This window comes from Molothrus aeneus, chromosome Z (assembly GCF_037042795.1).
Source record: "Molothrus aeneus isolate 106 chromosome Z, BPBGC_Maene_1.0, whole genome shotgun sequence".
NCBI lineage: Eukaryota > Metazoa > Chordata > Aves > Passeriformes > Icteridae > Molothrus > Molothrus aeneus.
Window position 1 is genome coordinate 42,610,102 of NC_089680.1, and position 13,997 is coordinate 42,624,098.

Below are 13,997 nucleotides of genomic sequence, written 5' to 3' on the forward strand. Positions count from 1 at the left end.
CAGTGGGGTGGAACTACATGGTGAATCAGACCCTAACAGAACAAAAGGAATGCTTCAGGGCATAGGTGTGCCAGGATTTGTTAGCACCTCCCTGAAGCATGAGTCAGAAAGGTAAATGGTGGGTCAGGGTGCCAAATCCACTCTTGTTTTCATTTTCCCATAACACAGCTTTAGGAGAGACAAGGCAAGCTGGAAGGTGGGGCGCAGGCTTTTTCCTTCTGAACATTGTGACTCCTACAGCATGGAAGTTGAACTATTTGGACAGCCTTGATGTACCTGGGATGATGTTTGTAGATTCTGAGGAAGTGCTGCTGGACAGGATGCTACAAAACTAAATGGATCCTACTCCAAAGTGAATTCTGGCAGAACTAAAAGACTTTGGTAATTTCTTTTGCTTGTCTTGACTGAAAAAAATATGTGCTATACCAAAGAATTAGGAGTCAAACACAAATCTTGCCAGTTTTTTACCATGCAATTCCCATGGCTAAGATCCAGCACAACCAGATGCAGCAATCCAAGTACAGCTAGGTAGTGGACTCCAGCAGGGGAATGCTGGAGACATGACCCTGCAAGACCAGTGACACCTAGTCCTCGGTACACAGTCCAATGCCAGCCTCTCACACCTTTCAGCTTGTGCCACTGCACCTGGCACATCAGACCCAACTGACCAGCGAGTAAGTTAAGGTGTGGCAACTGTATGAACTGCGGTCACAAGTGTACTCCCAGCGCTCTCAAAGCTGCAGCTGCTTGCTGGCAGGCATATCTGACCCACCAAAAAACCCCCACAACAGAAAAAAGGCTCAGAGAACACTGGCAGAGGTGATCTGCCCATTAAGTTAGGGACTAAGGAGACAGCAAGGTGGCCTTTTGTTCAGGTAAACATCAACCAACAGTTGAGTGGATCAACTGACAGTGTAAATGCTTCTCCTTGAGCTCATTAAAGAGTGTGAACGTCTTCTGACTTAGCCAGACCAGCATAGAGGAGTGGAAATGAACACATGGTCAACAAGAGGTGTAAATGTCAGACAGGTACCAATGGGCTTGAGCTGGCCTCACACATTCATTCCCAGCTACTGGACATGTGCAAGGTCATGAGGGTGAACATATTACAGAGCTTGATAATGCAAAACACACTGGAATTATACCTAAACTGTGTATTACAATTGCTGTATTTTGTTAAGTAACTTGAATTTTTTCTCTCGTGCTATGCAGTCCATTTTGTATCACTCAGCTTGATTGGAAATCCTGTGCAGCATCTACTGTCCTCAGGTCAGTAAATCTGATATTAAATACACAATGTCCATGTGTGAAATATCTAAAAGAACCTGGTCAGAGAGCATGAGACACTGACAGCATGCTGGAGAGCAACAAAATGCACAGGTCAGAAGCACAGAATGCAAGGATTGCAGGACATGGAAGGAGAAAGGTTGGGAGTGCAATGCAGGCCTATATAATTTTATATATGTTTGATAAAAGCAGGATGTGGGGCATACAAGAGGATGGACAGAAAAAGGTGACAGAATGTAGTTTTGGTTTCACGTAAGGCTGAGCATGTTATTTCAGAAAAATGAATATTTTGGACTGTGGGATTATGGTTAGCCTCCACAATTTCAGAATCAATGTCTGCTCAAACCTAAGGGCACAGGAGAAGTGTGAGATTGTCAGTGCATGCAGCCAAATGTATGGCACATCTTACCAAGGCATGATGGTGAAATGCTGTTCCAGCTTCCATTGTCCAGGCAGAGCATCCTGGAGTCACCCAACAAATAGTAGCCACTGTTACAGTGATAGGTAATAGTACTGCCAGCAAAAAAGTCCTCAGCTGAATAATATCCATTTTCTAAAGTTGGAGGCACTCCACAGCTGATTCCTGCAAGGTGGGTGAAAAGAGGGCACAGGCATTAGCAGAGCAAACACAAATCATCTTCAGAATAATTCCACATGAGAGCCATTACCACATGTTTTTCTCTGCAGCTGTACAATCCCATTAGCAAGAGGGCCCAGTCCTTTTCTGAAGTAGCTAATCAATTCCAGGTCTAGCAGAGAGTCTTGTTTTCTGGGCATTTTTCAATAAGAGTCTTAGCAGGACTTTCCAGCTCTTACTAAGAAAATTTTGCTAGCTCTTGAGGACACATCTGTGGCTGAGATCTGAGCAGATGCCCTTCAGTCACAGAACACTTCTGATAAGAAATAATCCTTGGTGAGTTATAAAGAAAAAAGAAAACTGAGTTTGCCTTGTTGTTGTTACTTCCCTTTGCTGAAAATCAGGCTCAGGATTGTTGTGCTTAAACACTGCAGAAGTAGCCAACAGAGACTGCTAAGAGTTACAGTCCTGGCCTGAGATGAGGGAGTGCATGAATAATGGAGAGACTGGAGCTGACTTCACATACAAACCTGGGCATCCCTTCGATTGACTAGAGTAAATAATCCCATCTGATCCCAGTTGTGACAGCAGAAATCATCCCTGTACCTGCCTGCCAGAGGTTTTTATTTATTCTAGCAGAGTTTCTCCTGTGCATCCTTAACTCAATCAAAAAGTCTTAACTTATTCCAACAGCTAAACACAGCTCATCTTTGTAGATACACGGGTTACAGCAAGTCCTAGTCCCCTAGCTGTGTGCAAGGATCATGCAACAAGAATTTAAAGCCTATAGTTATGGAAGCCAAGTACTTGTTGGGAAGGAATAGAGCTGGAGAGTTTGTAACAAAGACAGGCTCTTAGGCACCTGTGGTTTTGGGGGTACTTAGCACCAAGAAGAGGAAAAGGATTCTGGTGGGTGAAGACAGTGATTACACTGAGCCTGATTCAGTCAGTACTTTTTCAGGCCTACACCATTAGTATAGCCTGTAGTTCATTATGCAGGAAATAGGCATCTTCAAGTAACTTTCATTCATCAGGTCCTTGTGAAACAGGTACCTTAAAGGCCAGTGGGCAAGTCTAGTCTTCATCTACTCAGCCTGTTTGTGGCAGGTCAGCCCTCTTCTGTCTCAGTTCTGTGCTCAGCAGGTAAAACTGCTTGGCCCAATGCAGAGAAAAGAGAAACACTAACAGGATTCTGGTGGTTGTCACAGCTCACACACCAAGAAAGTGCAAAGCTGTTTCTGCCAGTGAGCTTTCCTTCTGCCCAGCAGGACTTGCTTTTGGGTAAATCCTCATGGGCATGCTTTTGTTTACACAGAAGATGAGACTTTTGCTACAAATTACTGAATAAAGAATAAAGAGGAAGACATTAAAACTTAGATCAAACTATTTTAAAGGCATTTTTAACAAATTTGATGATTTCCTCCAAACTACATATAAATTCTAGGATTATGCAATATCTGCTTCTGGAGCTAATTTACTATTCTGCTGAAATGAAAAATGTAATCAGCTCCAACACAAGCAACTGCAGTCATATGTGCAGTCACAACAGAGGAGGACCAAAGGAAAGGAGAAAGCAGGAGCAGGAATCATATAATCAAAAGAAACTTGGCAGCCTGAATGCATACAGCTCACTTTCTTTGAAGAAATCCGGTAAATCTTGGAGCACTTCCAAGTCCTAACAGAAATATATACTGCCTATAAAGAAATTAGGTCATGATTACTCAAGTCAAGGCTTCTACTTCAAACCAGACATTCTCAGTGACATCTAAAAATTACAGAAATATTTTAGCATTTCCTGTGCATCTTCCACACTCCTAATGCCACTGGGGAGGAAAGTACCAGATTGCTGATCCAAATGGACTAATTTCTCTAACAGCCATGGATGTTAGAAACTGGCTGAAAAACATGTAAGAACATGGTTATGATACAGTTTCTGCTCAGCAAAACATGAGTTTAGTTTTAAGCATACATGTTTACGCTGTAACATGAATGGATTCAAGAGCATGACAGCTGCAAAAAAACCCAGGCCATGAATAGTGATAGGATCCAAATAAACAGCAGGGTTTCCTAATCCGGCCAGCTCACTGAGACAACTCACTTTCACATCGGGGAAAAGGCCGCGTCCACTGTCCCAGGTTAAGGCAGTGTTGAACAGAGTTTCCCACTATCTGGAATCCTGGGTCACAGGAAAGGCTCACTTTTGACCCTGGCTTTAAATCAGCAGAAGAGGCCCGCAGATGAGGTATGGATCCTTGCAAAGATGGACAATCTGTGAAAAGAATATATGCATTCAGTAAGAGGTACAGCTACATGCTGAAATGAACAAACTGGTTATGTGATTGTTTGATCCCGTATAAGTTTACCCAGGAAAAAGCTTTCAGAAATGTTATGCATGCTACATCCCATGGGTCCAAAGGGTTTTGAGAATCATCAACATATAAAAACAGAAAAGGAATCTACAGAAAAAGAAGCGAGGAGGCAGCAGGTATTTTAATACTATACAATAATTATTAGAATACAAGGCAGGAATTTTTTTTTTCTGATCCACTACCATCTTCACTCTTTTCCCATCTCAATTCAGGAAGCAATAAATTTTTGTCATAGATTTCAATGAACTTTTGTTACAAAACCCCGGAATTTGAAGAATGAAGGACTGCATGTTCTAACTGTCAAATTATCAAAATAATTTATTCAAGGTTAGTAGAGCAAAGGCTGCAAGTTTGCTAGTTGACCCCATAAAAGAGTCTTATAGTGTTGCTCAGAAAAAAATGGGTTCTAGGAAGTAAAGTTCTAACCAGCACAAAATATACTCTTGTAATCTATCTTCACTCTTCCAACAACTCCTGGCAGGAAATCTGGCCAGGCTAGTACATTTCCTTTTTGCAGTTCTTCTGGACAGGATGTAGCCAGAGATTCTACCTATGGATTTAAAAAAGTTGGTTAGATGATGTTTAAGGACAATGTAGGAAAAGAATATTAAAAAAAATATTCCCTTCATGCGTGTATGCAGCACTAGAACAGATGCTTGAGGGAGTAATGCTCATCTTTTCTAGCACAAGAGGTTCCTGGCTGAAGTACTTATTATTCTGTTCTTATAAACCATCTAGATATGGCTGAGTCACTACCTGAAGGACTACTTGACATACAGACAAGGTATTGAACACAGTTCTTGAGACACAATTGCATTTGTTAGTGTAAAAGAAGAACACATCTACGTCACAGAAAAAGACAGTAATGAGGCTGCAACCTGAAGAGAACACTTATCTATTTGCAGAAAATGTCAAATAGGAGCCAAGAGGAACTTAGTGTTCAAGATCTGGATCCTGAAAACTGCTAGCCCTGCACCATATAAAAGGGACAGAAACACAAAAAGGAGAAGCTTAATAAGGCAATTAGTTGTTTCCAGAACACAAGTTTTGTGAACTGAATTAACTAGACTCTGTACAACACTGTAGGCAAGGCCCAGCCAAAGTGGGATGGGGACATAAATAATGGAGTATAGAAACAGGAACTATATAGGTCAGCTAAGTACAGGAGAAACAAAGGATCACACTATTAGACCAATAGCAGATTGGTATCTTGAAAGAAGATCTGGTCATATGTCTTGGATAGAAAAGTTTTCTCAGATGGGTGATAGCCTTCTGTCAAGTTTCCAGCAGATAAATTCAACCAAGAATAATATTCTACAGTGTCTGTCCTTGTGAGATGGAAAGGTACATGATGAACTTTGGAGTGATTTGTTCTCATATTGTTCCTACTCTGAACCCATTGAGGCAGATTGGACTTTTAGCAGTCAGTTAGACTTTTATACAGTCAGTATAGGTGGAGAAGGAACCAACATTCTCTGTTTATTCTGAGGCCATTTCAAAGTTCTCATTTCAGCAAACTGTGCCAATGGAAACTGCTTAGGCCAAAGGCTGCAAACAAATTGCAAGGGATCTGCATGAAAAAATTTCCAATGTAGGAAAAACAAGTTTGGGAATCAGCGCTTCCAAGCCATATGATGAATGGAGGGTCAGAAAGGACCTCACAGTTCCCTACACACAACTCATATTTCTGTTGCTGCCTATTCAACAACAAAGCTACCAGAGTGACAGTTTACCTATACAAAATTAATGTGCAAGTGAATAAACAACTAAAGCATGTATGTAAAATCTTAAAGACTAGATTCCACCATCCTTTATTCACTAAGCAACCTATTCTGTCACCCTGCTTTCCTTTATGGCTGAGAATAGAAAGTTAAGACTTAATGAATAGTTCCAGCTGGCCAGAACAAACCTAATGATTACAGATTACAATAGCACTTTACTATTCCAAGCTCTGAAATAAATGAGGTAAAAATTGTATTGGAAGCTTGACTCAGCTTCCTGTCTGGTGTTACATCTGTCTTTTCAGATGAGCAACACGGATACTATAAATGAACAGCAGGATTTTCTTCCTTGTCCTAACTGTTGCATCTGAAGCAAGTGGGAATTCAATCAGACCTGTCATTTAAACAGGGGCAACTACTGAGAAAGTTTCAGAAAGTTGCACTTAAAACTCTTTACCAGTGTGCCCTGTAAAATCACATGTACGCTTATCAGCTTCAAAACTGCTAGTGAACAAAAACTGGAAGATCTGATTGGCAATGCAACAGTTGGTGACCCTAAAAGTAAAGAACTGTAGCAGATAGTTGGGTGGTTTTAAACCCATCAGAGAGGCAAAGTAGTAAAAATACAGAGAAATAAACGGAGGAGACATATGGATGCTGGAAGCAAAGATTCTGCTTTACTTTTTTTCCTATTCATGCTATTATTTCTTATTTGGGTCGGGGATAACAAACAGCTATAAACCATCAATTAGTGATGCAAATTTAAGAAAAATCAGGAGAAGAGCAAAACTTTGTAATCCAAAGATTCTTCCTCAAAGAAATTTCTCTAAGATTAAACATTTGCCTTTGTTGTTCAAGTGTTATCAATAGTTTAGCACTTCTGACCTTCAGAGTTGAAATAGTAATGAGCAGGAAGCAGTGATGGAGCACTGTCCTCAGGTTCGCAGATAATATCAGACAGGTGATAATATTACCAATCAGTGTGCTCAAGGACAGAGTTGCATGCATAGGCACTTTGACATGCTGGAGTAAAGATAAACTTCAAAAACTCAACAAGGAAAAATGGCAAGGAAAAAAATTCTGAACAATATAGGTGAGGAGAGCCAAGACCAGTAAAAGAACTCTGTGGAAAAGAACTTAGGGATTCTGGCAGGCAGTGAGCTGAGTACTGGCCAGCTGTGCACTGTGCAAATATTGGGGACCAACAGCATCCTTGGCTGTGTGAATAGGATTACCATCAGAAAACCAAGAAAGTGATTATTCATTCTCAGTGCTTATTAGATCACATCTGAAGTACTGCATTCCATTTTGGGTAATTCACAGCAAGAAAGACACTGACAAGCTGGAGCAAGCTCAGAGATGGAATGGAACATTTGCCCTGGGAGGAGAGCTTGGTTCAGCCTAGAGCAGAAGCAGCTATGGGACATCTCTCAGCAGCCCTGTGTGTATTGGGAGATGATCAGGTACAGACAGGCTTGTACAGCAGTGCATGGTGGAAGACACAAGCAGTAGTCATAAATGGAAGTGGGAGGTCCCAACTAGGCATAGAGAAACAAATTCCACTTGAGGATAACTGAGCACTGAAGCTTGGCTCCCAGAAAAGTTGAGGGATTACTGTCCTTGCAGACATCTTTCAGTCTTTATTAATTTTTAATTCAGTGGAAATTTGGTGCTGCCAAGCTTTTATTTTGGGTACCTGAGTAGGTGTAATTCCATATTAAGTTATCCTGCCCTTTCAGACTTTTTCTGGAACCATAAAGCTCAGATTTTTCAGTGTCTAATGCATTGACTGAAATTGTGATGTCTCCCCTCTGAAGTTTTAACAGCAGAATGAGGAAACTGTATGTAGTCTGAAAAACAAGCACTTTACTTATTCCACTGAATTTCTCTCTCTTCTAGCAGTACTGTTAATTTTTATGCATGATTTCCTTCCTGTTTTGAAGCCACATACTACAGAAAGGCTCAATCAAAACAGAAGGTGACTCAGTGTTGCTTTTACCAGGCTTAGTTCTGCTTAAAGCTACTTTACTAACTACATTAAGCTTATTACCCTAAGCCAGAACTCCATCTGATCCCACTGACTTCTGTGGGAGTAGGGGTGTCCCCAGTATGCTGACCTAGAGTGCCTTCTCAAATGTTCATCCTAGGTTCAGAGCTCTCTGCTCAAACACTGCACTCAGGACTTACCTGCTGTGGAGAAAGTACATAGTCCCAAATGTTGAGCTGGCTGATGGAGCCCACAAAAGATTCAGCTGGGTTGAATCCTTCTCCTTTTTGATCTTGCTCTTGACCCAGCACAAGTGCACCACCACCTAAACTCAGAATTTGAAGAGGGGTAGGAAACAAAGCCTTACAGCAGGGATCCCATAAGAAGATTAATAACTAAACAAAACAAAAATTTTTGCTGCCCTATGTTACTTGGATTTTGCAGTGAAGACCAGCCACTTTCAAACTCTCTCAGAAAAACCTCTTGGAAGACTTATGTTAGACTGAGATAGGTCAACCTAGCAACTTGGAAGTGACTGTCAAACTCACATGGGAGCAGAAATCACCTATGGCTGCTTCAGGAATGATATTGGCTCAATGAGATCACTTATAGGTCAGTATTTGAAGCATAACACACAGCAACGTAAAATACAGTTTTGAGCAGGTGGGGCCCATTTTACAATACCAACTTACAGTTCCTGCTTCAAACAAAATCATACAAACTCATACAGATCAAATGTGATTCTATACCCCCCTTGTGTGCCATGTCTCACAGCATTAACTACCCTCAGTGTGGGAGTATGATTCCATACTCCCACACTGTGGGTAGTTAATGCTCTGAGACATGGCACACAAGTTAAATTTATTCACCTTGTCCATTAATATGTGAACATGCATCTTCTACAACCTAGGGTATGTGGACAAGGTCAAAAAGTAATGGAGACAGCACACTTCAGTCTTATCTCTGGAGAGAAATCCAATTTAAGTGGGAAAGACAGGGGCAAATGCAAGGGTCATGGACTAAAATGCTTTAGTACTGTATTTTTTATTTTAATGAAATAGTATTTTGAAATTCTATGTAAATTTGGATGGTGGCAGTACGCAAACAGTACCAAAACAAAACCTCTTTGCAGCCAAATGATACCAAGCTTTTCATAGCTCTTTAATGCTGAAGATACTATTTTTTGTGCCCTCTGATCTTATACTATAGATAACTGGTCACAGGAAACAATGAAATAGCAAACTTCACTTGTTAGAAAAAAATACAAACATAACTTCAAATATATGCCTGAAAAGAACAGGAAAAGGCTAAGTCAATAAACGCTGAACACACGACACATATGTAAGGGAAATGCCCAATAAACTTTATTTTGTTGAGTTAGACACTTACTCTCACAAAGCCATTCCAGAACCAGCCCTGCACAGGTTTCTTTGTGGACTAAACTGTGATGTCCATAAAACAAGCTACCTACCAATATACCTCAGAAATGTGCATTTTGTCTTCAGTGATGCTGAGTTCGGGGAACTGTCCTCACAAAATAAGAACAGCAAACATGAGCTTTTCAGAAATGCTGAACATGCGCATATATCCTAAAAACACCGAAACATTTCCTTGCATATTCTGAATAAAAACAGAACGAAGGCAACCAAATGTGGTATAATATAAATAAAGCATACCAGGGATTTTTGATCCGACAGAGAGCCCGCTGCCTCCATCAGACAGTTTTCCATCGATGTACACCTTCCACGCCCCATCCCTGCACGTCCACGTCACTGCAATGTGGTGCCAGTTACCATCGTTCACTGAAGGACAGTCTGTTATCTTCTCTTTCCCATTCACATAAAGAACCCAGCTGCAGGGAAGACACAGCACACTCAGCTGCATGCAGCTACCTTAAAAGCATGGTCTGTCTCCCATGACTCAAAGAAATGTTATTTGACTAATAAGATAACAGGCATGTAATAACTATCATGTGAGAAATCTCTCTTGAAAGATCATCACAGAGCACTTGGAAGTTGGCTATCATATGCAAAGCATGGTGAAATGAGTGACATGCTTTTGTAACAAATATGAAGGCTCAAGTCATGGCTGCATAGTGGATTCTTAAATTTTTCTTTTGAGTCACACTGGAAGTCACACTGCTTTTGCAAAAGTGCAAGTCATACTCTGCGTTTAGAATCATGCAAGAAGTACTTTGCTGAGCTCCATTTGTTCCACTCATTGTCTCAATAAGCCATTAAGAAAAGATGTGAATATAGTACAGAAAAAAAAAATGTTGTCTAAACTCACAGCTCTCTTGCCATTACTCTTCTATAGAGCAAAAAGTGATGGGAACAAAGCAAGAAGAAAATAAAAACAAAGAGACAACTCTGTCAAGGGAGTTTGGATGCAGATTTTTCTACCCCAAAGTACGCAAAGCTTACATTCAAACTTCTGTTCTACACTTCCTTTATCAATCCAAGACATCTGTAAGCTATAGAAAAGCAAAACTGTGATTTACCCATTGTAATCAGTCAGAAGAAATGCATTATCACTTCCATTTTCTACCGCATAAGAAATGGGAGTCCCATAGTTTGTGGTGTCAGTGGATTTCATCCAGAATGTACAGGTGATGTCACCAAGAGATGGTAAAATACCATCAAGCATGACATATCCATAGATACCAGAGACTTCAAAATCAAGATTGAAACCAGAGGACTGTTCTGCAACAAAGACAAAGAGTATTCAGAACAATAGTCACACAAACATGGAAAGAGAATCCAATGAAATCTAAGCAAATGCAATAAAGTGGATTGAAGTCCTGCACAAAAAATATTCACTAATTTGAATAGAGATAGAAAGAACTTTTGGTAGTGTAACATCAGCCAGCATACAGAGCTTTCCAAGGCTAAAATACAGTGCTTGAAGACAAATATCCAGAAGACACTGTTTATCTAGCAATAACATGAACTGAATCACTGACCTGACATATCCATCTACCATCTACCATCCAACAACATAAAGAGGTATAATCACCTCGTTCCATTTAATCAAGTTTTGAAGAAAAAACCCAAAACAACTCAAGATTTTTCCTGTTCTGGACTTACTGAAGTACACTGCCTGGTATGGGACAGCACTTCTGTGCTACTGTTCAATGCACAGTGACATGCTTTACAAGTATGCTACATGTAATGTTATATAGTGGAGCTCTCCTGAAAGGTGGGTGTTAAACTCTGACATAGGATGGCAGGTGTAAATGTCTTCTACTGTCTTTGGGAAATCAACATGGCTTCTGTTTAAAGATTCACCGGCTACTTTATAATTTTCAGGGAAAGGGATTTGAGCCTTGTGATCTCCAGTATCCCCCAGGAAGTTGTGCTATGGGTGTGACCCATGCCACCTGTCCACAGCAAACTTGATACTCTTTTGCCTGTAGGGAACTTGATGCCTTTAGGACTTCTGAAGCTAAGACTACCCCTTACTAATCTCCAGCCCTGTGATACAAGGCCCGACACAAAATACAAGAAACAGAAAGATCTACTTAACCCAGATAAACAGAGTAAATACAAATTAAACTCAATAGACCTATGGGGTATTAAAAAGCTAGAACCATGCCTTAGAAAAGAGAAATGACTCAGACACATGCTGTTACTTGTCTGCAATTACACTTATTAATGCTGCAGTCACACACTCATCCTCTCACAGTCCCACCATCCTAGCTACTTTCTGAGGAAGCTGTATGAAATCAGCCCAGCCAGTGAAAATCTTGCACAGAGACTTAGTCAAGCCACCTTTTTCTGAGACTTAGTCCTGTGTACCTGTTTCACACCTGCTGCCTGTAAAGCCAGGGGGACATTTACAAACGTACGAGTTCAAGGCATCCACACACGTGGCTTGGTTTAAGCAGGGACTGGAGGCACAGTCATTGATGTTCACTTCACAGTTCTGTCCTGTGTACCCTGTCACACACAGACACCTATGGAGGAAGAGAAGCACACTTCAAAGGTGACAGCCATCAAAACAAAGAGTTCTGGCTATGAGGCCAGATCTGCCAATGAGAACAGTATATAACAATACTAAGAAAAAAAAACAAACAACAGATTATATACTACAGAATTAATGGAATTTTATTTTGGTCATTCCTCTTAAGCATGCATAATAAGCATGTTTAAGAGGTCATTTCTGTTAAGCATGCCCTCTATTAGCTGCATAATAACATGTCTAGACAGGGACAATGCAATATTTAAAGAGCCTGCATTTTTTATATGAAATAATGAGACATAAGCATTACACTTCCACAAGTAAAACATACCTCTTACATACACAGAATTAATGATGAGAGGTATTCAATTTTTCAGATAGTCACCTTTATATATAGGGAAAACCAAGCCAGTATAAAACTGATACTTGGAAAACCAAAACTGATACTTGGAAAACTAAAACTGATACTTAGAAAACCAAGGTGCTTGAAAGGCACTAAAACTTCTGGGGCTTTTGGGAGGGAAATGACTAAACTAAACACAGATGTTAATAGCTGGCCCATCTACCTATACAGTGATCTAGGATATGACACTTCTGATGGCATTTGTAGCTTCTGATCTGAGTTCAGATACCCTAAATCATAAAATTAAATAGCTGGAAGTTTCCACTGGGGTTTGTATTTTAACCTCTATTGGCTCAGTATGTACAGCTATCCCTGTCCTTCCAAGCTATAGAAATGTAGTATTAACAGGTCATCATTAATGTAGTATTAATTGGTCATCATGTATTATTCCAACAGAAAGCAAGATAAGCCCCTGAAATTTGGAAAAATGGTCATCTTTTGGAAGATCAGTATTAAAACCATGCAGTCCTACCATGCTTACATTTCAAACTCTGCATATTTTCTTTGCTGTTTTCCTTGGAATTTTTAAGAGTCAAGACACTAGGATATATTTTCTTGTCTTTTAAGATCTCCTTCTTCATAAAGGGACCACTTATTTTGGATCAGGCTGCCAAAATATGCTTGTTGAAATCTGAGAAGGCTGAGGCACCTCAACATGTCTGACTTTCCACATTATATTACATCAATCATCTGTTTTTCACCTGAAGCTGTTGATACCATCTCTGCATGTAGCTCCATTCCTACAGGGTCTGCTGAGACACTCATCAATGTTTCTTTCACACAAGACACCAGTAAAACCTGGGAGACATTTGCAGGAGAAACTTCCAACTCGATCTTCACAAACAGCCCTATTAAGGCAGGGGTTGGAAAGGCATTCGTTCATCTCCCTTTCACAGTGATCACCTGAGGGGGAAAAGAAACCAACAAAGTAACAGCTCTGGATTGAATTAACCTAAGAAAAAAGATTATTAACCCATCTCCTTTTTTTAAAGGATGTAGCTGATCTTCTTAGAAAAAGCAAACATCAGAGTAACCATGCAGGTTTGGAATTTACTCCATTAACAGAGGTTAAGTAAACACAGAAGAATTATGGGAACCATGTTAACAGTTACAGAAATAACTGTAGCAAACTGTCAAATTTAAATGTGACTAATTTGGGGTGAACCAGGAAATCACCTGAAAAACTATTCTGAGTAAGTAATGAAAACCTGCTATAAAAGACATTTGGCTGAAAACTAACTCTAAGGAGAGATGTGAAAGCCAGAAACATGTGACTCTGTGATTTATGATGTGAAAAAGGCCCTATGTCACAAGCACTGCATGTGATTTTATAGTGGAGCTTTTTGGCAACAGCTATGTGTATTTGTTATAGAAATCTGTAAAAGCAGACTATGGGATTGGGGAGTAGTTTTAATATAGACCATTTTGTCTACTGTTATAATATTTTTATTTTTAAATAAAATTAAAAACAACAATTTGAACCCATTAAAATGATGTTGTTAGTTCCTTAACATCACACAGCAAGTTCATTGCAAAATTAGTAATTGAAGATCTAGCACTTAGAAAATCCTTCTGAAGTCACATTTACACTGCGGAGAATCTGAGAGACTAGATGGACCTAAGGAACATCCATAACTAACATTCATATCACCATGTAATATATGTATTGCTATATAGCAGTGGGATGGAAATA

At 40.0% G+C, this 13,997-nt stretch overlaps 1 protein-coding gene across 1 annotated transcript in view; it reads right to left on the reverse strand.

The window, feature by feature from the left end:
• SVEP1 (sushi, von Willebrand factor type A, EGF and pentraxin domain containing 1) overlaps positions 1 to 13,997 on the reverse strand; it is a 115,211-nt gene that overhangs the window by 36,938 nt on the left and 64,276 nt on the right. Inside the window, exons 24-31 of the mRNA XM_066568820.1 lie at positions 13,006 to 13,207; positions 11,739 to 11,896; positions 10,442 to 10,643; positions 9,618 to 9,793; positions 8,142 to 8,266; positions 4,660 to 4,783; positions 3,963 to 4,133; positions 1,697 to 1,870 (exon numbers count right to left, since the gene is read on the reverse strand). Coding sequence (XP_066424917.1) covers positions 1,697 to 1,870; positions 3,963 to 4,133; positions 4,660 to 4,783; positions 8,142 to 8,266; positions 9,618 to 9,793; positions 10,442 to 10,643; positions 11,739 to 11,896; positions 13,006 to 13,207 — 1,332 coding nt within the window. The remainder of the gene's footprint in view (positions 1 to 1,696; positions 1,871 to 3,962; positions 4,134 to 4,659; positions 4,784 to 8,141; positions 8,267 to 9,617; positions 9,794 to 10,441; positions 10,644 to 11,738; positions 11,897 to 13,005; positions 13,208 to 13,997) is intronic.